At 47.6% G+C, this 22,810-nt stretch overlaps 1 protein-coding gene and 2 pseudogenes across 2 annotated transcripts; all 3 read left to right on the top strand.

Moving 5' to 3' along the window:
- The first annotated feature begins 300 nt into the window (after positions 1-300).
- On the top strand, positions 301-3,123 carry LOC136505145 (F-box protein At5g07610-like). Of its 2 annotated transcripts, none has more exons than XM_066500249.1 (2): positions 301-474; positions 558-3,123. In XM_066500249.1, the coding sequence occupies exon 2, from the start codon at positions 601-603 to the stop codon at positions 1,816-1,818; it is 1,218 nt and encodes a 405-aa protein (XP_066356346.1). In that variant the 5' UTR covers positions 301-474; positions 558-600; the 3' UTR covers positions 1,819-3,123. The 2 variants fall into 2 exon arrangements, with proteins under 2 accessions (XP_066356346.1, XP_066356345.1); XM_066500248.1 differs by having other exon boundaries at positions 576-3,122.
- A 1,194-nt stretch (positions 3,124-4,317) lies between these two features.
- LOC136505395 (F-box protein At5g49610-like) lies at positions 4,318-6,132 on the top strand (annotated as a pseudogene).
- Positions 6,133-17,391: 11,259 nt separating this feature from the next.
- On the top strand, positions 17,392-19,642 carry LOC136505223 (F-box protein At5g49610-like; annotated as a pseudogene).
- The last annotated feature ends 3,168 nt before the right edge of the window (positions 19,643-22,810 follow it).

The following is a 22,810-nucleotide window of genomic DNA, read 5'->3' as shown; positions in this document are numbered from 1 at the left end:
TGAAGATCTCCAAGTCATGATTAAGGACTTAGATAGAATGTAACTTAAATGGTTATATGAGAAAAAACTTTACTATGACTTCTTAGTTTTTCGGATTGTATACATGCTCAAAGATATTGTGTAAAAGTTAAACTATGAAAAAAAACATTGATTGTTTTTATGTGCGTCTCTAAGATAAATCCGTTGCGTTAGCACGGACACTATATCGGTAGTAATGGCGTGCGAAAAAAAAACGGTGGAATTATAATGGCGCAATCCAATTAACCCTTGTTCTTTTGCATACTCCTTCCTCCCCGAGTCCCAAACCGCAATCCCCAGTCGGCCAAACCCATCGGCCATCAGAAGCTGCGGCTGGCCGGCTGGCCACCGGCGCACGAGTGGACCACGCGCTTGAGCTGCGGAGGCGGTCGATTGGGCACAAGGGCACGGCTGCTGCGGCGCTGGAGGTTGTTCCTGTTCCGGACAGCGCAGCAGGTAAGCATGGAATCTAGTCCCAATCCCCCGAGATCCCTGACGGCAGTCGATTCCTTGGTGTCCCAACCGTAACCAAGCGCCAGCGCCCGCATAAATCGCAGATCTCACCGCTCCTCACTCGTCGGGATGGAGGGAGGGAGCTGCCGGGCGGCAGCAGCGTCGGCTGTCCTCCCGGTTCCGGACGAGCTCATCGTCGAGATCCTCGCGCGGTTGCCAGCCAAGTCGCTCTGCCTCTGCAAGTGCGTCTCGCGGGCCTGGCGCGCCTTCATCTCCGATCCGGCCAACCGTCGCAGGTTCGCGCAGACGCTGTCAGGCCTCTTCTTCTCCCGTCCCTACGGCAGCCGTCCGACCTGGGACTTCGTCGGCTTGTCTATGTCTTCGGTTTTGCCTCCGCCTCCCGGCGTTGATGCGGCTCTCTCCTTCCTGCCCCCCACCTGTGGGGAGATGGAGCTGCTGGACTCTTGCAATGGGCTGCTCCTCTTGCGGTGCGAGGACTCAAGGGAACGGCCTTCACCACCACCCTTCTACGTCGTGTGCAATCCAGCCACAGGGGAGTGGGTTGCCTTACCCCAACCAAGCCGTGTCCCGGGTTTTGTTGGGTATTCTACCACTGTCGGTCGAACCATGGACACCGGCTCAGCAGCACTAGGCTTCGATCCATCAATCTCCCCGCATTTCTATGTGTTTCAGCTGGTGCAGGTGTTGACTCACTTAGATTTCTTCGTCCGGGCAGTGGAGATATACTCATCCCAAACTGGCAGATGGGTTCTCAGTGAAATCGAGTTACAGGGTGAGATGGCAGATGAGAGCGACTACATCCACTTCACAGGCCAAATGACCTATTTCAAAGGCTTCCTGCATCTCTGCATGAGGTTCAATGCAGTTGTCTCAGTGCACACAGAGGGCAAGACATGGAAGATCTCCCAATTGCGGCACCGGCAACATGAGGGTTATTGCCCTGTTTTTTCTGTATGTCATTCTCAGGGACGCTTACTTTTTGTTGACAGCAATGACAGGTCGAGTGATGTCATGTCAATCTATGTTCTTGAGGATCTTGACAGTGAGGAATGGACGTGGGTCTTCAAGCAAAGCATCGAGAAGCCAGATCTATTTGTACCAAGAATGCCACAAAGGATATGGGACTACGACACAGCTGCGTTTCATCCAGACAGCGATTTGATTTTCTTCTATGATTGGTCTCAGAAAAGACTGGTGTCCTATGATATGAAACACAGGGATGTGCATGTTATATGTACTCTAGAAGTGCCCTATTTTGAGTTTCGCAAATTTTTACCGTATGTTCCGTTGTACTCAGGGGCATTACCATCATCCTGTCTCAACTAGAAATGCTTCACAACCTTCAATACAAGGCTCAAATTTGGCAGTGATTTCTTCAGAAGGAGCTGGTAAACTAAATTATTGTGATTGGCTTTGTTTGGTGATTCATGAGGCTTTCGATGCTGTTGAGATGGAAATGTGTTTTTGCCATCTGCCATCCGCAGTTTTTGTGAACTTCTAAAATGCTTTGGTCAATTAGCTTGCTACATCAGGCAATATCAGTGATGGATGCATTATCTGCACGTATATGTGCTTCTGAAGCTTCTTGAGAAGAGGGCTGAAATTTCAAGCATCGTTTTGAGCAGCATGGCAGAAGGGGCCTTCGTGGCTTTGAACCATGCTGGCAGTATATCCTATCTTATATATTTACTATATGTTGGAAGGGTACAAGTTTTAGAAGTTACTTTTTTGGGGAGGAACAGTCTTAGAAGTTATTAGTAATTCTGGATGTAATGGATTAGAAAGCAGGCTACCTGTTAAGGGTCTTATGTTTTCTTGTTTATCTCCCTTTGTTATTCAGTGCTGAATAATTCCTGTTTTAGTAACTATTCTGAGTACTCTTGGGACAACTAGCTGGACTAATGTCAACTAGGATTGCTGGACAACCTTCAGTACAAGGCACATATTTGTTATTGGTTTCTTTAGAAGGAGCTGGTGAACTAAATTGAATCTCCATCCATCTTTGTGCGAATCAGTAGATAAATGCTACCTAATTTTGTCTTAAGACCATGTTGCTTAGATATGAAGACCATGTAGGATTGGCAAATAATTCTGTCGTTAGAGTTCAGGCCATGTTGCTTTGGTATGAAACCGTGTAAGCTGACATCCCAAACAGTTGCTAGCTTGATTGATTATCTTAGTCTCGTGTTGGAGTAACCATTGGTTGTTGCTAGCTAGCTTGATTGATTGGCTTGATATTTGTGCCATTATTAGTTGGAAATGTAAATGCCAATCTGCTATCCACGATTGTTCTGACTTACAAGCACGAACAATGTTTTGGTCCATTATCTGCTGCATCAGCCATCAGGCAATATCAATTATGATCCTCAGGCAGGCATGTGTTTCTAAAACTTTGTGGCAATATCAACAACAGTTTCGAGATCAGCGTTGCAGTGGTGGAGGCCCTCGTGCCTTTGAATCATGCCGGCAATATATTTTTGGCTGATAATAATTATACTGTCCTGGAAGTTAGATTTTTATTGTTACTGGTAATCTTGGATAATAAATTTAGAAAGCAGGTTACCTGTGAGTGAACAAGTCTTGAGTTTTGTCATTCATGTCTGCCTTTCTATGTTGATTTTTATGCAGTAGTGCTGAATAATTCCTAAGTAACTACTATGATGAATGCATTTGGAACATCTAGTGGGACTGACCTTGTAACTATATATTTGTGGCAATGCAAATATATTTTTTTATTTCATTTTGACGTGCAAAGATTTATTGCTGTGAACCGCGGTGCTTGGCTAAATTTCTTGGCTATTTGAAATGACATCAATGGATTTAGATGCGTATGGTTGTGCTATACAGTGAAATATCTTGTGTTGCAATGAGTGAGGCAGTGATCCATGCGAACATATAATTCCATTCCTTGTGATGATCAGCAATTCAGCATATCCGTGCCTGCATTTTCACTTGAAACAGTGGTTACAGGTTACTACTATCAGGGGATTTTGCCTCCCAGTGCTTGACCAGCTGTTGGCTTTATTCGGTCTGGATTAACAATTGACTGGCATGATATGATTTTGTATCTATAAAGAATCAACGCTGGAAACATGCAAGTATGAGGAATGGACCTGTTTCCAGCCCAGGGCTGCCTGGCGGGCCAATCCTTTAATAAAGGGTGATGGATTCAGGATCCCCAATTCTGAATGAGTGACTACCGATCGTTAGATAAATGCCTTAATTTTCTCTTTGCGCTCGTTAGATAGAGAAATAACGACAAAAGGAAATTGCGCTGATTGAGTTGACAGATTGTCTTTGAAAAAATATTTGTTGGAATTGAAGTCTCACTATTTCAATTTTAATTGCCGAGAGGAGTATATTTCTACATTTTTTTTTATCAGAACAATTATTTAGAAATATTATGATCTTGCCAAGTAGTGGACTGTATCATGCCATTCGTCCAATCGGCTACGTCCATCGTATGGCTTTGATCTTGGGCCAGCACAGGAGGCCCAGCAACCAAATGTAATGATGGCCCCACACGGCAGTTGAAATCTGTGTCCCATCTCATCGCCGCTCTCCGCTTCTTGATCAGAGCGGCGCCCGACGACAACACATCGGCCGCGCCCGACGACGGTGGCGGCGCCGCGCACTGGAGCCATCAGGGCGCCGCGGCGGAAGACGACGTGCTCTTACGCTCCAGAAGAGCTACCCGCCTATCCGGTTCCGGTACGTTTACGACTTCCCCTAGTAAGCTATGCTTACGGCTGTTCTGATCTTTAGGCGCGGTATTAGGGTTCCAATTTCAGTGTCTCATGTGCCCTCACATCTAGAGTCGTTGTAGTTATCACTGCAGAAGTGCTAAACACCACACGAGTGTTTTAGCAACCATAGACACACGAATTTGAGTGTGTGTCTGACGTGTAGGGCCACACCCAACTCCGATTCTAAAAGGGAAGCGAACGGATCCGCCTATCTGTCCTCTCGCCCACTCGGCCTCCCCGACGCGCCCTCCCTGATGCGGTGCCTGCCCGGCGAGCTCTTGCCGGCGGCCGAGCCCAACTCTCTCTCTCCCCCTCGATGCCCCCGACGAGCTCCTCCCCGACGACCTCCACCGCGAGCCCCACCCGCGCGCGAGCTCGCTGGCCATGGCGGATCCGGCCACGGCCATAGTGGATCCGTCGAGGTAGGTCTTCTTCTCATCCTCCTCATCTTCCTCCTCTTCCTCTTCCTGGATCTGTGCTGACCGAAGACGGATCTATCCTGGTCGGAGACAAAGAAGATGGCGGCGGTGGCTAGGGTTCCGGCGAGCCTCTCCTTAAATTTTGTCCTTGTCCTTTCATATAAAAAAATGTTTATTGTGATTTGTGATTTGTGCCGACATAGTCGCGGATTTTGCCACTTGTGATTTGTGCCGACATAGCCGTGCCCAGGGGCAAGGTGGTGGATGGCGGCAGGGGCGAGTTTTGCAGTGCGTCTAGAGGTAGAAGAAGACTGAAGACCAGAGGTAGAAAAAGGCTGGAGGCTGTTGGATCTTTATCCTATGCTTAAAAAAATCATGTGTTAAAACTGCATAAAACACACGGTTGTGTAGTAGAGGCAAACTTCACTACAGATACAATCTTGCCTGGTTGGATTTGTCGAATTTCTCTATAAGGTTTCTTGGATTTGTTCGATTTCAGACTCGGTGGTGCCTAACCCTAACCAAAATTGTAGATTCCACCACTCCTCATTGGCACGGAGGGCGAAGCACCAGCGGTGGCCACCTCCCGGACGAGCTGGTTGTCGAGATCCTCGCGCGGCTGCCGGCCAAGTCGCTCTGCCGCTTCAAGTGCGTCTCCCGGTCCTGGCGTCGCCTCATCTGCGACCCCGCTCACCGCGCCAAGCTCGCGCAGACCCTGTCAGGCTTCTTCGTCTTCCCCCGTGGCTGCAGAGCAGATGCATGTCCAGCGCCCTGCCACTTTGTTGGCTTGTCTCCTCGCGGAGGAAATGGTGGTCCACCTCTGGTCGATACCACTCTCTCATTCCTGCCCCCGACCTGTGGGCAGATAGAGTTGCTCGACTCTTGCAACGGGCTCCTCCTCCTGCTCTGCTGGGGCGCTCCACCACTGCTTGTGCATCCGTTCTATGTTCCTGCAACCAGGGAGTGGGTTGGCTTGCTTTGCCCCAACCGAGCGAGGCCCCTAGGCAGGATGGTGATACAATGGGAGAGAACAAGTGGACTCGCTCTGCTGCGCTAGGCTTCGACTGGAGACGGAGTACGAGACTGATTATAAAGTTAAGGCCGTGGAGATTTACTCGTCTGAAACTAGAAGATGGAGTCTTAGTGAATGTGGTTGGGACGTGGGTGAATGCCATTTCTTTGATAGCAACATGACCTATACTTTTTCGAACGGAAGCAACATGACCTATATAAATAGTGTCGTACACTTCACTGTCTAAGGTGGTGCAGTCGCAGCGGTGGACACCAAAGGAGAGGCATGGAGGGTCAACCGTGTGCGCCCGCAATTCCATGAGTGCCATGGCAGTGGCTTCACTGGCCACTCTCAGGGGTGCTTGCTTTCCATGTTTGATGACGACAAAGGGGATTTTTTGTCGGTCTATGTTCTTGAGGATAGAGGCAGCGAGGAGTGGACTTTCAAGCACAACATCAGCTAGGCTGGTCTTTTTGGACCAAGAAAGTGGCAGTGGGGGCCATACTATCATGTAGTTGCATTTCATCCTGAAGCTGATTTGATCTTCTTCTATGACGGGCAACGCAATAGACTCATCTCCTATGGTATGACTGATATGGATGTGCATGTTATCGGCACTATTGGAGGAGAGGAATGTTCTATCTGCACTACTTTTGAAATGGAATGCACTGACCACCTATTTTTACTATATATTCCACTGTACTCAAGGATATTGGTATCACCAATTGTTAACTAGCAGTGCTTCACAATCTCTACTGCATACTTCATATCTGCACCTCTATAATTTCTGGTTTTGAAAAGATTGATACTGTAAAGTAATCTGCTGCCCTCCCTCTGTACGCGCGGCAGGGGCAGGCGCCGAAAGGGCTCCCTTGCTGCTGCAATGTAGCCGCTGTAGGGGCAGGTGTCGAAAGGCTCCCCTGCCTGCACTGTAGCTGCTACAGGGGTGGGCGCCAAAGTCAGCCCTGCTGTCACATACAGTCACTGTAGCAGCATGGCAGCCTGTCATGTCTGTGTACTAGGATTAGATGGGTATAGTTGTATATATAGTTTTCCACTGCAACTCAGTAAAGAGAGCGAGTTCAGTTTTGCCATCTCCTCAGCAGAGCTCTGGCCAACGCTGGTGCTTGTGCTGTGTGTGTGCGCTCTGTTCTTCCTCCCTTATTCTAGCTCCAGCCGAAGTGTGTGGTCGGGAACGACGATGAGCTGTCGGCTGACCTGTGCGGGAGATCTCAGGACCAACAAGTGGTATCGGAGCCGTACAAGTGCCGTCGCCGGACTAACCACTGGCGATGACGGACGGTTTGGAGATGGGCGATAGCAGCGATGCTGCTGTGGCTTCCCAGCCACGACAGGAGGTTGTCGTGCTCACGGTGCGGGAGGTCAACGCCACCAGTTGGCCGACACTGACTCGCACCAACTATGACGAGTGGGCGGTGACCATGAAAGTCAAGCTCAGAGGCTGACGGCTCTAGAATGCTATTGACAAGGGCACCGACAACGAAGAAGATGACATGTCAGCGTTGGAGGCTATCCTCGCTGCTGTGCCAGCGGAGTACAGGGAGCCGTTGGGGCGAAGAACTCTGCTAAGGAGGCGTGGGAGGTCATTGCAGCGATGCGCGTCGGCTCCGACCGCGCAAAGAAGGCGACGGCCTAGCTACTGAAGGAGTACGCCACCCTCAAGTTCAAGGATGGTGAGTCGGTGGACTTCTTCCTCCGCTTGCAGTCGCTCATCAGCAAGCTGAGGAGCCACGGCATCACCATCGATGAAGAAGAGGCGGTCTCCAAGTACCTCCACTCCGTGCCAGTGAAGTATATCCAGATCGCTCTCTCCATAGAGACGATGCTGGACTTGTCCACCCTCACCATTGAGGATGTGACAGGTCGTCTGCAGGCGATGGACGAGCGTATGGAGCAGGCCACAGCAACGACGGACAGCGGCAAGCTGATGCTGACAGAGGAGTGGGCTGCCCGGATGAAAGAGAAGAAGTCCGAGGAATCCTCCTCCAGCCGTGGTGACGATGGCAAGCACCGCGGCAAGGCTTCTTTGGAAAAGAAGAAGAAGGTCGACTCCAACGCCTGGCGGCGCTGCGGGAAGACGTGCCAGTGGGCAAAGGAGTGTCCAAATCGCAAGTAGGAGAAGAAGGCTGAGGCTCATTTAGCGCAGGCTGATGAGGATGATGAGGCCTCTCTCCTGATAGCGATGTTCTATGCACTGCACGACGTTGAAGCCAAGGAGAAGGGAGAGGTGATGGTGGTGGAAGGGCATGGCAAGGCTCTAAAGGCTGTCAACCTCGACGAACCGCGCGTCCAAGTCCACCTCGGACATGTGGGCGGCAAGCAGGAGCAGCGGTGGTACCTGGACTCCGGCGCCAGCAACCACATGACGGGCTCCAAGGAAGCCTTTTTCGAGCTCGATGGCAACGTCACCGGCACGGTGAAGTTCGGTAACGGCTCAAGAGTGGCGATCCGAGGGCGCGACACCATCATTTTCAGGTGCCAGAACGACGAGTACCACGCGCTGATGGATGTATATTACATCCCGCAGCTGCGTTCAAGCATCATCAGTATTGGCCAGCTGGATGAGCATGGCAGCGAGGTACTGATCAAGGACGGCATCCTCAGGATCAGGGATCGGGAGCAGCGACTTCTTGCCAAGGTGAAGAGGTCCCAAAACCGGCTGTACCTGCTCGACTTGAAGGTGGAGCAGCCGGTGTGCCTGGCAGCACGGCACACCGAGGAGCCATGGCTGTGCTATGTCCAGTTCGGCCATCTCAGCTTCGAGGCGCTCGGTCCACTGGAGAAGATGGTCCGAGGGCTGCCCTACATCAAGCACGCAGGCGAGCTGTGTGACAACTGCCTAGCCGGGAAGCAGAGGAGGCTGTCGTTCCCAAAGGCGACCAAGTATCGCACGGCGGACGCTCTCGAGCTCGTCCACGGCGATCTCTGCGGGCCAATCACGCCAGGCACAAACAGTGGTCGGCGGTACTTCTTCCTGCTCATGGATGATTGCAGTTGCTATATGTGGCTGCAACTCCTAACGAGCAAGGACGAGGCGACGGAGGTGATCAAGAAGTTCAAGGCGCGCGCGGAGGCGGAGAGCGACAAGAAGCTGCGTGTGCTGCGGACTGATCGCGGCGGCGAATTCACTTCGGTGGAGTTCGCTGCGTACTGCACGGATCAGGGTGTGGTGTGAAACCACACCGCGCCGTACTCGCCACAGCAGAATAGCATGGTGGAGCGGTGGAATCAGACGGTGGTCGGCATGGCTCGATCCATGATGAAGGCCAAAAGCATGCCGACAAGGTTCTAGGGTGAGGCGGTGACCACGGCGGTGTTCATCCTCAACCGCGTGCCCACAAAGGCCCTGAAGGGCATGACGCCGTTCAAAGCTTGGTATGGGCGCAAGCCGAGCGTGTCCTTCCTCTAGACATTCGGCTGTATTAGCCACGTCAGGAAGACGAAGCCGGTCCTCACCAAGCTAGAGGACATGAGCACACCGATGGTGCTCCTAGGCTACGAGGAAGGTGCCAAGGCATACCAGCTCTACGACCCACGCGGAGGCAATGTGGTTGTCTCGCGCGACATCATGGTCGACGAGAAGGTGGCCTGGGACTAGGACAGTCCGGGCATGGGGGAAGCTGGCGGCTTTACCAGCACCTTCGTCGTCGAGCACTTGGTCATCCACGGTGGTGGAGACGCTAGAGAGGAGGTGCCAACCACTCTAGCAACAGAGCCGAGCACTCCTGAGACGGTACCGAGCACTCCGGGAGTGGTGCCGAGCACTCCAGGAATGGTGCCGAGCGGTCCTGCAGTGGTGTCGACCACTCTAGGACGGGCGTCGAACGCTCCCGCAGCGGAACCGAGAGGTCTTGCAGTGGTGCCAACCACTCCAAGACTGGTGCCGAGCACTCCTACAGTGGTGCCAACCACTCCAGGAGTGGTGATGAGCGGTCCAGGAGTAGTGCCGAGCACTGCAGTCAGGGTGCCGAACACTACAGGTGTTGTGCCGACCACTCCGGCGGAACAGGGGACTCCATCGACGCCGATCAAGTTCACCTCACCTCCAAGCGACATCACCGAGTACGTGGATGCCTTCCGCGATGGTGAGGAGGTGCGATTCCATAGGCTGGACGACATCATCGGCGTCACAGGGTCCTCAAGCCTGGCGGGTCGGCTTCTCAATGACCCAGAGCTGATTCTCGTCAGTGTAGAGGAACCACCCACGTTCACGCTGGCCGAGCACGATGCAAATTGGCGACGGGTGATACTGGAGAAGATGAAGGCGATCGAGAAAAACGAGACTTGGGAGCTCGTCGATCCACCTCTAGGATGCTGTCTGATCAGCCTGAAGTGGGTGTACAAGGTCAAGCGGGACGAGCGCGGCGCCATTATCGAGCACAAGACGCGCCTCGTCGCCCGAGGCTTTGTCCAGTGCGAGGGCATCGACTTCGAGGAAGTCTTTGTGCCGGTAGCGCGCATGGAGTCTATCCGACTGTTACTGGCTTTGGCAGCAGCAAATGACTGGCGCGTCCATCACCTGGACATAAAATCGGCCTTTCTCAACGGCGAGCCGGCGGAGACGGTCTTCGTCATGCAACCTCCGGGTTTCGCCGTCAACGGAGCGGAGCACAGGGTGCTCCCACTGTGCAAGGCGCTCTAAGGGCTGCGGCAAGCCCCGCGAGCGTGGAACGCCAAGCTTGATGCCACGCCGGGCGAGCTTGGGTTCACGCGGTGCGCAACCGAGCACGCGCTCTACACGCGGCGACAGGGGAAGGAGGAGCTCGTCATCGGCGTGTATGTGGACGACTTGATCGTCACCGGCGCGCGTGCGTAGGATATCGACAGCTTCAAGCGCGAGATGGCGGCTCATTTTCGAATGAGCGATCTCGGCGCGCTCTGCTACTACCTCGGCATCGAGGTGAGATAAGGGAAGGAGGTGCTCACGCTTGGTCAGAGCGCGTACGCCTCAAAGCTGTTGGAGCGAAGCGGCATGGCTGAGTGCAAGCCATGCGTGACTTCGATGGGGGAGTGGCTAAAGCTGACGAATGCCAGTACCGCACCGAAGGTAGATGCAACACTCTACCAGAGCATCGTCGGCGGTCTGCGCTACCTAGTCCACACGAGGCCGGACATTGCGTTCACCGTGGGCTACGTCAGCCGCTTCATGGAGGATCTCCAAGAGAATCACTGGGCTACGGTGAAGCGGCTGCTGTGCTACGTCAAGGGGACGGTGGATCAGGTGATCGTCTTTCCCAAGACCGGTGGAAGTAGGCTGCGGCTCACTGTGTTCAGCGATGTAGACATGGCGGGGGACATCGACGGACGGCGGAGCACCTCTGGCGTGCGCGTCTTCCTCGGGTCGGCTCCAATTTCATGGCTGTCGCTGAAATAGAAGGTGGTGGCGCTGTCCACGTGCGAGGAAGAGTACGTGGCGGCGGCCACAGCGGCGTGCCAAGCTATGTGGCTACGCCGACTGCTGGACGAGCTGACCGGTGTGGAAGCTCACCCACCAGCACTGATGGTGGACAACCTATCCGCCATCGCCCTCGCGAAGAATCCATATCTCTACGACCGGAGCAAGCACATCGACGTCAAGTTCCACTTCATTAGGAACTGTGTCGATGGAGGGCAGATCGTCATCGAGTTCGTCGAAACTGATCTGCAACTCGCGGACGTCCTCACCAAGCCGCTCGGCCGTCGTCAGTTCACGGAGCTGAAGAAGATGATCGGCATGGTAGAGGTTCTAGGGTTAGCAACAGGATTAGGGGAAAAATTGTAAAGTAATCTGCTGCCCTTCCTCTGTACGCGCGGCAGGGCAGGCGTCGAAAGACTCTCCTGCCGCACTGTAGCCACAGCAGGGGCGGGCGCCAAAGTCAGTCCTACTGTCACATCTAGTCACTGTAGCAGCATGGCAGCCTGGCAATTCTGTGTACTAGGATTAGATGGGTAGAGTTGTATATATAGTTTTCCACAACAACTCAGTAAAGAGAGCGAGTTCAATTTTGCCATCTCCTCTGCAGAGCTCCGGTCAACGCTGGTGCTTGTGATGTGTGTGCGCACTCTGTTCTTCCTCCCTTCTTCTAGCTCCAGCCGTATTGTGTGGTTGGGAACGACAGTGAGCGGTCGGCTCACCCATGCGGGAGATCTTGGGACCAACAGATACCGGCCTTTAGATGGATCTGATGACCTAAACAAAACTTACAACGAGGGTTTTATATTTGAGTAAGCTGCAGGTGTGATTGGCTTTATTTACCAACTTAAGAGGACAAGTTTCTTGCTGCTGGGGTTGTGTCATTCTGTCATATGATATTTGTGGGACTAATCAGCTTGATGCATCAAGCAATGCCAGTAATGCTTGCAATAAATAAACTTTTGCAAGATAACTGAAGCAATATCCTAGTACAGACATAATTATAGGTTCTTGAAGACAAGACTGAGTTCTGAAGCATCTTTTTGGGATCTTTGTGGCAGTGGAATCCTGCTTGCCTTTGAACTACTGTGCTGGCATTATTTTCTGTCGCAGATTTCTTTTTGTTTTATGTGTTACCAGTTTGGAAATATACAAGGTTCAATACATCACTACTAGTTCTGGATGTGACCAAGTTAGAAATGCAACATATGAGAGGGACTACATCCACTTCACGGGCCAAATGACCTATTTCAGAGCTTCCTGCATTCCTGCATGATGTCCAATGCAGTTATCTCAGTGAACACAGAGGGTCTCCCGATTGCGGCACTGACAACATGAGGGTTGTGGCCCTGGTTTTTCTGTATGTCATTCTCAGGGATGCTTAGTTTATGTTGATAGCAATGTCTAGCCGAGTGATGTCCTGTCGATCTAGGATCATGACAGTGAGGAGTGGATGTGGATCTTCAAGCAAAGCATGGTCAATAAGCCAAATCTATTTGGATCAAGAATGTTAGGAAGGGGATGGGACTACTATACAACTGCATTTCATCTAGACAGTGATTTGATTTTCTTCTAAGATTGGTTTCAGAAAAGACCGGTGTCCTATCATATGAAACACAGGGATGTGTATGTTATCTACACTCTAGAAGTGCTCTGTTTTGAGTTTCAAGAAACAGATAATGTGTATCGCAACTTTTTACCATATGTTCCATCATACGCAGGGGCATTACCATCATCTACTCTCAACTAGAAATGCTTCACAGCCTAGAAGCCTGTCTCATATATTTACTGTGTTGGAAGGGTACAAGTCTCAGAAGTTACTAGTAATTCTGGATGTAAGGAATTAGAAAGCAGGCTACTTGTTAAGAGTCTTAAGTTTTCTTGTTTATCTCCCTTTGTTTTTCAGTGCTGTATGATTCCTATTTTAGTAACTATTCTGAGCGCACTTGAAACAATTAGTAGGACTAATCTTGTTACTATATTTGTGGCAATGCAATATATGATTTTATTATGATGTAGAGGCATTTCTGGTTGCTAACCGCAAATCTTGGTCAAATTACTTAGCTGTTTGAAATGACATTGATGGATTTAGATGGTTCAAATTACTTAGCTAGTTCTGGATGTGACCAAGTTAGAAATGCAGTACATGCAGAGGGAACAGTGAATTATCTGGTGGTTTTGCAATGAGTGGACCATGGGAGCATAATTCTGTGCACTATGATAATCAGCTGATTCATGCCAGCATTTTGGCTTTAGCAAATAGCATTGTCCAAGAGAGGATTACTGGCATTTGAAAGTGTGGTTACTTCTGGGGATCTTATTGAGGAGGCCACTTGTATGGCTTTCGCTAATTAACCATTGACTGGTGTGATGACATCTGAAGGATCAAGTTTTTGTGATCAGCTGGCTGTATCAAGCAGTAATGTCTTTAAGGATGTGTGGTGAAGCTATCGAGTTTGAGTGAACTACCAGCTGCATCAGGCAGTAATATCACTAAGGGTGTGTGGTGCAGCTATCGAGTTCGAGTGAACTGTCTGGTTAAGGATCAGCTGTGTGAGCATAACTGAATTCTTTGTGCTAACACAATGGATGAATGACCCTCTTTTGTCTTAGGAAACAATCGTGGAAATTGTGGAGACCATGTAACACCAACGTTTTGAAGAGTGGTTACTATAGGGATCTTGCTGAAGGAACCTATGTATTTGACCTGTTATTAATCGATTAAAAAAAGATTGTGTTGAAGCTGAGAATAGAGGTATCCTATTTTATCTCAGACCTCCTTGCTGCTTTTGTTATGTTCAGCGTCATGAAACAAGTTCCCATGATGCCTGCATTTTGTTTTCCAAGAGCTTCTGGTCGCCTCTGAATAATGACGGCAATATCTCTCTTGATGCGGAATTTCTGCCGGCACCGATTGAATTTCCTCTTTGTTAGTAGACACACCTGGAAACAAGCTAAAAGTTTCTCCCATTTGTCGCTTCGCTGAAAAACTAGGCTGAAAAGTACCATTTGTTGGTTGATAGGCAGGATGATAAGTTCAAGTGAACAGGAAGCGAGAAGAAAAAAAAAAACTGTTTATGTTGCTCGGTTGTTTCCCACCTCCACATCTGTATCTAGCTAGATTGGAACTCTCAGTTGAGGACGCCCTTAGGTAGGTAAGGGGAAACGAATATGATATGAATGTCATTATTTACCATATATTTTGTCGAATAGAGATGCTGATACGAGTATCCCAAACATTAATGCAAAACGGATAGCTTAGATATGGATTCGCATTGAGATATCCATTTAGCTCTGTTGTCTACAAATATCCAACCAATTTAGGAAACAAATTAATGAGATATCGAAATATAATAAGTATACTAATTCTATCATACTAATTATAATGTTAACTATATATCAACAATCATATTAACTATATGAATTATGAATCAATAGTTATATTAATATGTGTCATTACTAGTATTTAAGATAAAACATGGGTTACTAGTTACCCGTGGACACAACCGTTAAATACTTTCGACGTTTTAAGGTTGACTGCTAACTATTTAAAACTACATTATATATCGTTTGTCATAACAACTGAAGTTAACATAATTAGCCAGATTAAATTAATATCATTAGTCATAAAAATAATTATTTTTTATATATCTTTATTAATGAATTAATATTATTAGTCATTATTTCCAAATAGCTGTAATGTTACATATTATATATCATTGGTCATATTTACTAAAATTAGCATAATCACTCATATTAAATTAATATAATAACTAGTTATATAAAAAATAATTAAAGTTTAATTTATATATAATTAATATTACTAGTCATTACATTAAATAATTTGAATGGTACATATTACTTTGACTACAAAATCAATATTATCAGTCATTAGTTTAGGAATAGTTTTTAGATAGTTCCACTTAGTAGCATATCTTCACGGATATAGATGTTGTCGGATATTTTCGAATACGGATTAGAATTGGATAGAGAAAAGCAACACAAAGGAAATTCAGATACATCCATTTAGCATCTATATTAAAAACGAATACAAATACAAGTATCTATATTATAAGTTTTAGTGAATACGATTTGAGTAATTCGGATATCCATGCATCCATTTTCATACCTACCTTAAGGCTAGTCTTAACGTGAGTTTCATGAATATTAAATAAACTGACATTGCATAGTTTAAACGAAGAGATATGATTGGGTTTCTAGCAACTTAGGCAAGCACAAATTCTTCTTCTGGTTGCTACTTAGAGACAGGCTGAACACTAGAAATCTGCTGAGGAGAAAAAATAGATCTCTAGAAGACTACAGTTGTGTCCTATGTACCACTGATCAAGAAGAAATATGCTTCCATCTCTTTTTTGAATGCCAATTCAGTCAAGCTTGCTGGAACTGGAACTCAATCTCTATCACCTGGAACCTGAACTCTCAGCCACTAGATATGGTCATAGAAGCCGGAGAGGTTTTTGGGAGTAGTATCTTCAGAGAGATCTTCATTACTGCCTGTTTAGAGCATCTGACTAGTCAGAAATTGAGTTATATTTGACAATGAACCTGCATGGAAGAGGTATTTCAAGGCTGAACTTGGCTATGTGTGTATCAAAGCCAAGCCTAGGATACGAAACCAACTCAAATTGTGGAGAGATAGCCATACATGACGTACTTGCTTCTTCTTTTTTGGGCCTAGATGCCTTGTATCTTTTTCGTCTTGTACATACCATTCTTTTATTTAATTGAAAAAGGGGAAAATATAGGTAGGGAACTCCCCTTCCGGTTCGATCAAAAATAAAAATTTCATGTGATGAAACACGTTTCATAAAGATAAAATTTGTTTATTTAAAAATTGTATTTATGAAACCTAATTCATGAGAGTTTCAACACGTGAGACTCAACAGGAACATAAACCCAGCGCTAAATCTATTTCTCGCTCGAACAATTTCTCGACGTTGTGTCACTCGATTTGTGTGCCGTCAGATGTAGCATCCGATCGGAGGCGATGGCCTGCTGTGGGGACCAGGGTGGTGTGGTGCAAGTGAGATGGTGTGCGCCTGTTGTCGGGACCAGGGGGCTGTGTGGCTGTGTTTGTGCTGTACGTAGGTGGTCAGGTGCATGCAGATGCATGTGACCCGTCCTGTCAATCATCTCGCCCCTATAATCAATTGTTCAGTATAGCAAATTACAACTTATTAGACCATATTTTACTATTTGTATTTAAACATAAATTCTATGTTTAATTGGTGTAAAATGATTATTTGTAAATAAGAATGATCAGAATTATTTGAACCGTTATATGATCTTTTTTGTTTTTATTTTATTTTATTTTCTATATGTTTTATTTGCTTCTCCTTTGAATTTTTTTTAATTTGGCTTTCATAGAAATAATCTAGTTATTTTTTTGTTTGTTTAAAATTTTTGGATTATTTGGATATTTTTTTGGTTTTTTTATTTTCTGTATGTTTTATTTGGTTTCTCTTTGAAAATTTCCAATTGGTTTTTATAGAAATAATCTGGCTATTTTTTTTGATTGGTTTGTGTTATATTTTTGTATTACTTGGATAATTTTTTTTGGTTCATTTGATTTGGATCCACCGGTCATGAAGTCGTGTGTTGCTACCAAAAGAATCACTCGATTCTATCTTTTCTTTCCAATCGAGTGCCTCGATTCTATCTTTTCTTTCCAATCGAGTGCCAGGTGGGTTTCTATCACTCGAGTGTCACCTGCCGGCAGCCAGGTAGATAGACCCAAACCAGACACTAGCTTTAGAGCAAGGCTAATAATACAGTCGGTTTATTGACTATAAGTTCCTTGCAGTCTTCTCTTAGCCCACTTATATAGTAGTTAGCTCTTTACAGTTAATACATGGCCTACTTGTCTCTCTCACAGACTTTCTTGATTCTTGTGCCCAAACCGGCTGTAAGCTTACAGTCCGCTTCTCATCTCTCTCCTCCCCTCTCTCCTCTACCTCAGCATTTAGTCGGCTTACAACCTGCTATTATACTTGCTCTTAGGCTGTCTCCAATCGGAGATTCATTGGGAGATCTAAATCTAAAATAAGTCTTTAAAACAATACATATAACCTATATAACCTCTAACAGAGTATTTATATAGAAAATCTATTTTAGATGTCAGGAGAGATATAATCTAAATTTAAGTATCCACTCTCTTTTAAAAACCTATTTATAGAAATAGTTCTCTTTTAGATCTTATTATACTAAAAATAGATATTGAACTCTTTACTAGTAGCCCTGCTTAAACGTAGAGAATGTCTTATATTTTGGGGTGGCCGAAGACGATGCTCTCGCAGACATGGACCCATGGAGAGACACAGAGGGAGAGAGATCTGACAGGTGGACCAACAAAACGGTGGCCACACCATTCAGTGGACGCCTGATACACGAACACGCCTCACCGCCCGGGCTCGCTCGGTCGCCGGCTCCAGTGTTCCTCCCCGGCCCTCCCATCCGTCATCTTCTCCGGCGACGGTTGATTGGGATCCACAGCGAGGAGTCCGCCGCGGCGGGGCTATTATCCTTCCCGACAGCACAAGAGGTGAGCAAGCAATCGACTCTCAAACTCTCCAATGCCCCCAAATCCCAGCGATAAATAATCACTAACCAGGCGCCGCCGCATGAATCGCAGGTTCCGCTGCACCTCTTCCGTCGAGATGGAGGGAGGAAGCCGCCGGGCCGCAGCGGCTTCGGCCGTCCTCCCGGTCCCGGACGAGCTCATCGTCGAGATCCTCGCGCGGCTGCCGGCCAAGTCGCTCTGCCTCTGCGAGTGCGTCTCGCGGGCCTGGCGCGCCTTCATCTCCGATCCGGCCAACCGCCGCAGGTTCGCGCAGACGCTGTCGGGCCTCTTCTTCTCCCGTCCCTACGGCAGCCGCCCGACCTGGGACTTCATCGGCTTGTCTATGTCTTCGGTTTTGCCTCCGCCTCCCGGGGTTGATATGACTCTCTCCTTCCTGCCCCCCACCTGTGAGCTGCTGGACTCTTGCAACGGGCTGCTCCTCTTGCGGAGCGAGGAATATTGGCAACGACATTCACCACCACCCTTCTACATCGTGTGCAATCCAGCCACCGGGGAGTGGGTTACCTTACCCCAACCAAGCCGCGCCCCAGGTCTTATTGACTATTATGACGGTGTCAGTCTACCCATAGACACCAGCACTAGGCTTCGATCCGTCCATCTCCCCGCATTTCCATGTGTTTCAGCTGGTGCAGCAGTTGGATCATTACGAATTCATCGTCTGGGCAGTGGAGATATACTCGTCCCAAACGGGAAGATGGGTTCTCAGAGAAGCCCCATTTGACCGTGACATAGAATATGTCCAATACACTGGCCAAATGACCTATTTCAAAGGCTTCCTGCATTTCTGCATGATACGCAATTCTGTCGTGTCGGTGAACACAGAGGGCCAGACATGGAGGATCTCCCGAGTGAGGGAAAATGGTGGTGGCTCTGGTTCTTCTGTCTGTCATTCTCAGGGCCACTTACTTTATGTTGATAGCAATCTCGACTCAAGTGATGCCATGTCAATCTATGTTCTTGAGGATCATGACAGTGGGGAGTGGATTTGGATCTTTAAACAAAGCATCAACAAGCCAGATCTATTTGGACCAAGAATGCCAGGAAGGGTATGGGACTACTACACAGCTGCGTTTCATCCAGACAGCGATTTGATCTTCTTCTATGATTGGTTAAAGAAAAGACTGGTGGCCTATGATATGAAACACAGGGATGTGCATGTTATCTGTACTCTAGAAGTGCCCTATTTTGAGTTTCTACCAACAGAAGATGTGCATCGTAAATTTTTGCATGTTATCTGTACTCTAGAAGTGCCCTATTTTGAGTTTCTACCAACAGAAGATGTGCATCGTAAATTTTTCCCATATGTTCCGTTGTACTCAGGGGCATTACCATCATCTAGTCTCAGCTAGAAATGCTCACGACATTCAATACAAGGTCCAAATTTGGCATTGATTTCTTCAGAAGGAGCTGGTAAACTAAATTATTTTAGGGAGTTTCATGATGGAGGAACCACTTGTTGTTGCGATTAGCTTTGTTTGGTGATTCAAGAGGGTTTCGGTGCTGTTGAGATGGAAATATGTTTGTGTCAATCTGCCATCCACAATTTATATGAGCTGCTATCAATGCTTTGGTCAATTAGCTGGCTACATCAGGCAATATCAGTGATGCATGCATCATCTTCGCAGACATGTGCTTCTGAAGCTTCTTGACAAGAAGATTGAAATTTCAAGCATTGGTTTTAGCAGCATGGCAGATGAGGCCTTCGTGCCTTTGAACCATGCTTTCAATATATCCTATCTTCTATTTATTATGTTGGATGGGTACAAGTCTTAGATGTTACTAGTAATTCTGGATGTAATGAATTGGAAAGTAGACTACCTGTTAAGAGTCTTTATGTTTTCTTGTTTATCTGCCTTTGTTATTCCACTTGTTTGGTGCTGTATAATTCCTAATTTAGTAACTATTCTGAGTGCACTTGGAGCAACTTGTTATTATATTTGTGGCAATGCAATGTGTGGTTTTATTATGATGTACCTGCATTTTTTTTTGTTGCTAACCGCAGATCTTGGTCAAATTTCTTAGCTATTTGAAATGATATTGATGGATCTATATGGGTCTGGTGGTGATACCATTGTCTGGTTGTTTTGCAAACAGTGAGGCATGCTAGCGTTTTGGCTTTAACAAACAGCAATGGCCAATTATGGATATGGCTGGCATTTGAAAGTGTGGTTACTTCAGGGAATCTCATTGAAGAAACCACTTACTGATGGCTTTCGCTAATTAACCATTGACTGGCATGATGAAATCTGTAGGATCAACATTTTTTGGTCAGCTGGCTGAACAACAACAACAACAACAAAGCCTTTACGTCCCAAACAAGTTGGGGTAGGCTAGAGTTGAAACCCAGCAGAAACAATCAAGGTTCAGGCACGTGAATAGCTGTTAAAGATTGAAGTAGAATTTTCTTGAAATTCGGATTCTTAAGGATTAAGATAAGCTAATACCGAACAGTGAGTTTTGAAACACCATTTGAAGTGTTGTGACAGAGGAGCACTGATTGCCTTTGAATTCAGCTGACCTTATATTTTAATATGAGATTTATTATGTAGCCATGCCTATTAAGAGGGAATGGTTTCTTGTATTCTCCACCTTTTATATGCAGAATTTATTCAATGCTATTAATTTCAGTTTTAGTAACTAGCTTACTAGCCTGATTCCATTTGGAACATGCAGTACCAAGAGCAATCGTGGAAGTGCATTTGTGGGAATGCAAACATATAGTTTAATTTCCATTTTGTTGTGTATCACCATGTCTGAAGGCCAGGCCTGGTGCAGTGGTGAGAGTTGTCTCATTGAGTCACCAGGTCGCGGGTTCGAAGTAGCCTCTCCGCAGATTTTGCGGGGGAAGGCTTGTCTCGGTTTTTTCTTTCCCAAGACCCCACTCATGTGGGAGTCTCCGGCACTGGGTCTGCCCCTTTTGTGTATCACCGTTGTCTGGTTGATTAACTGCAATGTATGTTTAAATTCGTTTATTTTTTGAAATGGTGTTCATGGATTTAAACTTTTCTTGTTCGAGTGAACTATATCATAACTGAATTCGTTGTGCTAAGTGCTAACTCAGTGGACGAATACACCTCTTTGGCTTTAGGAAACAATAGTGGCAATTGGGGAGACGATATAATGCCAACATTTTTTGAAGAGTTGTTACTACAGGGATCTTGTTGAAGGAACCTGACAGTACATTAGAAAAAGATTGTGCTGAAACTGAGAATAAAGGTGGTTTGTTGTCCTATTTTGTACTATCAATCAGGCTTCCCTGGTCCCTACTGCTCTTGTTATGTCCAGCATCATCAAGCAGTTCCCATGGGTACCTGCATTTTTTGTTTTCGAAGTGTTTTGAGTAGGCAAAGACTGAACGCAAGGCACCCACCATTCAAGGTTGAAGTTGTACCGAGTTTCTTGTTGCCTCTCGCCAACTATGGTAATTTGCAATACTCCCTTTCACAGTTTCTCCTTTGATCCGAAATTCTCTCTGTATTCAGCTTAGCCGCCTTGAGTAGAGATGGCAACGGGTACAGCCTCCCCATCCCCGTCCGCTCGGAGTGAAAATTTTCGATTCCCCGCCCCCGCTAAGACTCATGGGGGACATTTTCTTCCCATCCTCGTTCCCTGCGGGGAATACATACCCAACGGGGATCCCCATCCCTGGTACATGATGAAAGAACAACTGCTCAAATTAACAATCCAAAAGTGTATAAAATACCAAAAAAAAACTCATCTTGCAACAACATCAAACAAAATTGTAAAATAGTTTACAGATCACAAATCCCTTTTAGGCTTCGTTTGGCAACCTATGAAAGTGTATAAAATACCAAAAAAAAAACTCATCTTGCAACAACATCAGACAAGATTCTAAAATAGTTTATAGATCACAATTCCCTTTTAGGCTTCGATTGGCAACCTATGGTTAGGCGTGGAATGGAGAGCAATCCCGGTCATCCATGGAATGAGACTCACGTGTGGGAGGGCATCCCTCCTCGGCTGAAGATGCATTTGGCAACAAGGTAATAAATAGCGGATGGCGGGTCTATAGCGGATTGACTTCTACATCGTGGGTTGCAGATAGCGGGCGCTATAGTGGACGCTAAGTTCCAATAACATTGTTCCATAATCTCATTGTTATGTTCGGTAGAGTCTATAGACGTCGTAGTGGCTAGGCTCAACCGTGTGCCAAGCTGGGCGTGGTCACCAAGGGGGTTTGTGTTGGTTTGGATTAGAGTTTGGTTAGTTGAGATTACATAGTCCTAAAAGATAGGGATAGTTGGTTAAGTTGAGTCCTATATGTATCAAACTCTATGGATCAATAAAGGTTAGCCAGGGATTGAAATTATATCTCCCATTGCCCCCCCTGGGCAACCACGTTCTTCTTCCTCTCTCGCGAATCCCTCACAGCGACAGCGCCGAGCACGGCGCCGCCTGTTCGTCGTCCTCGCCTCAAGCCTCGTCTGCCCACCCGCCACAACTACAACCTTAGAAGCCTAAGCCCTAACAACCTGGTATCAGCCATGTCTGCTCCTGCGGCTTCCGCTTCCATACCGCCCCCACCTCCACCGCCACCCCATCAGTCACCGTGTACGTCAGCTCCGCCGCCATAATCACCACGACAGCGCCCATTGTCTCGGCGACGGTGCCCATGCTACAGCCGACTTTTTCCCCGGCAGACCTTGCCCAGGCGTTCAACGGGATGACAGCGGCCATGGGCGCGTTGCATCGCCAGATCGCGGAGTTGTCGCTGCGCGTGTACGCGATTGAAAGCCGGCCCTCCTCCTCGACGTTCTAGTACGGGCTGCTGGGCTATGGTGGTCTCCCTCCACCGCCAATGTCGAGACCGGTGCGGGAGCTGCCGTTCTCCTCACCGGCTCCTCAGATCACGCTGACAACACCGATGGCGGCCAGTGCCAGTCCTACGGGTTTGTCGGCGCCGCCAACGTCACAAGGCGTGCCAATCACAGAGATCTCCTTCCCGCCGTCCCCGTCGCCAGTACCTCCGCTGTCACAGATCATGCAAGGTTCTGGATCACATGCCCATCATACGTCTGCCCTGCTACAGTCGCCAACATCATTGCATCACCGGCCTTCAGAGCCTGAACAATCAGCGGTGCCGCGCTACCACAAGCTTACGTTTCC

The sequence above is a fragment of the Miscanthus floridulus genome, chromosome 14 (assembly GCF_019320115.1).
Source record: "Miscanthus floridulus cultivar M001 chromosome 14, ASM1932011v1, whole genome shotgun sequence".
In the NCBI taxonomy this organism is placed as follows: Eukaryota; Viridiplantae; Streptophyta; class Magnoliopsida; order Poales; family Poaceae; genus Miscanthus; species Miscanthus floridulus.
This window is presented reverse-complemented; position numbering and strand designations above follow the sequence as displayed.

Excerpts from the sequence above, each read along its gene's own strand:
- LOC136505145 (XM_066500249.1), top strand. The coding sequence starts at position 601 with ATGGAGGGAGGGAGCTGCCGGGCGGCAGCAGCGTCGGCTGTCCTCCCG.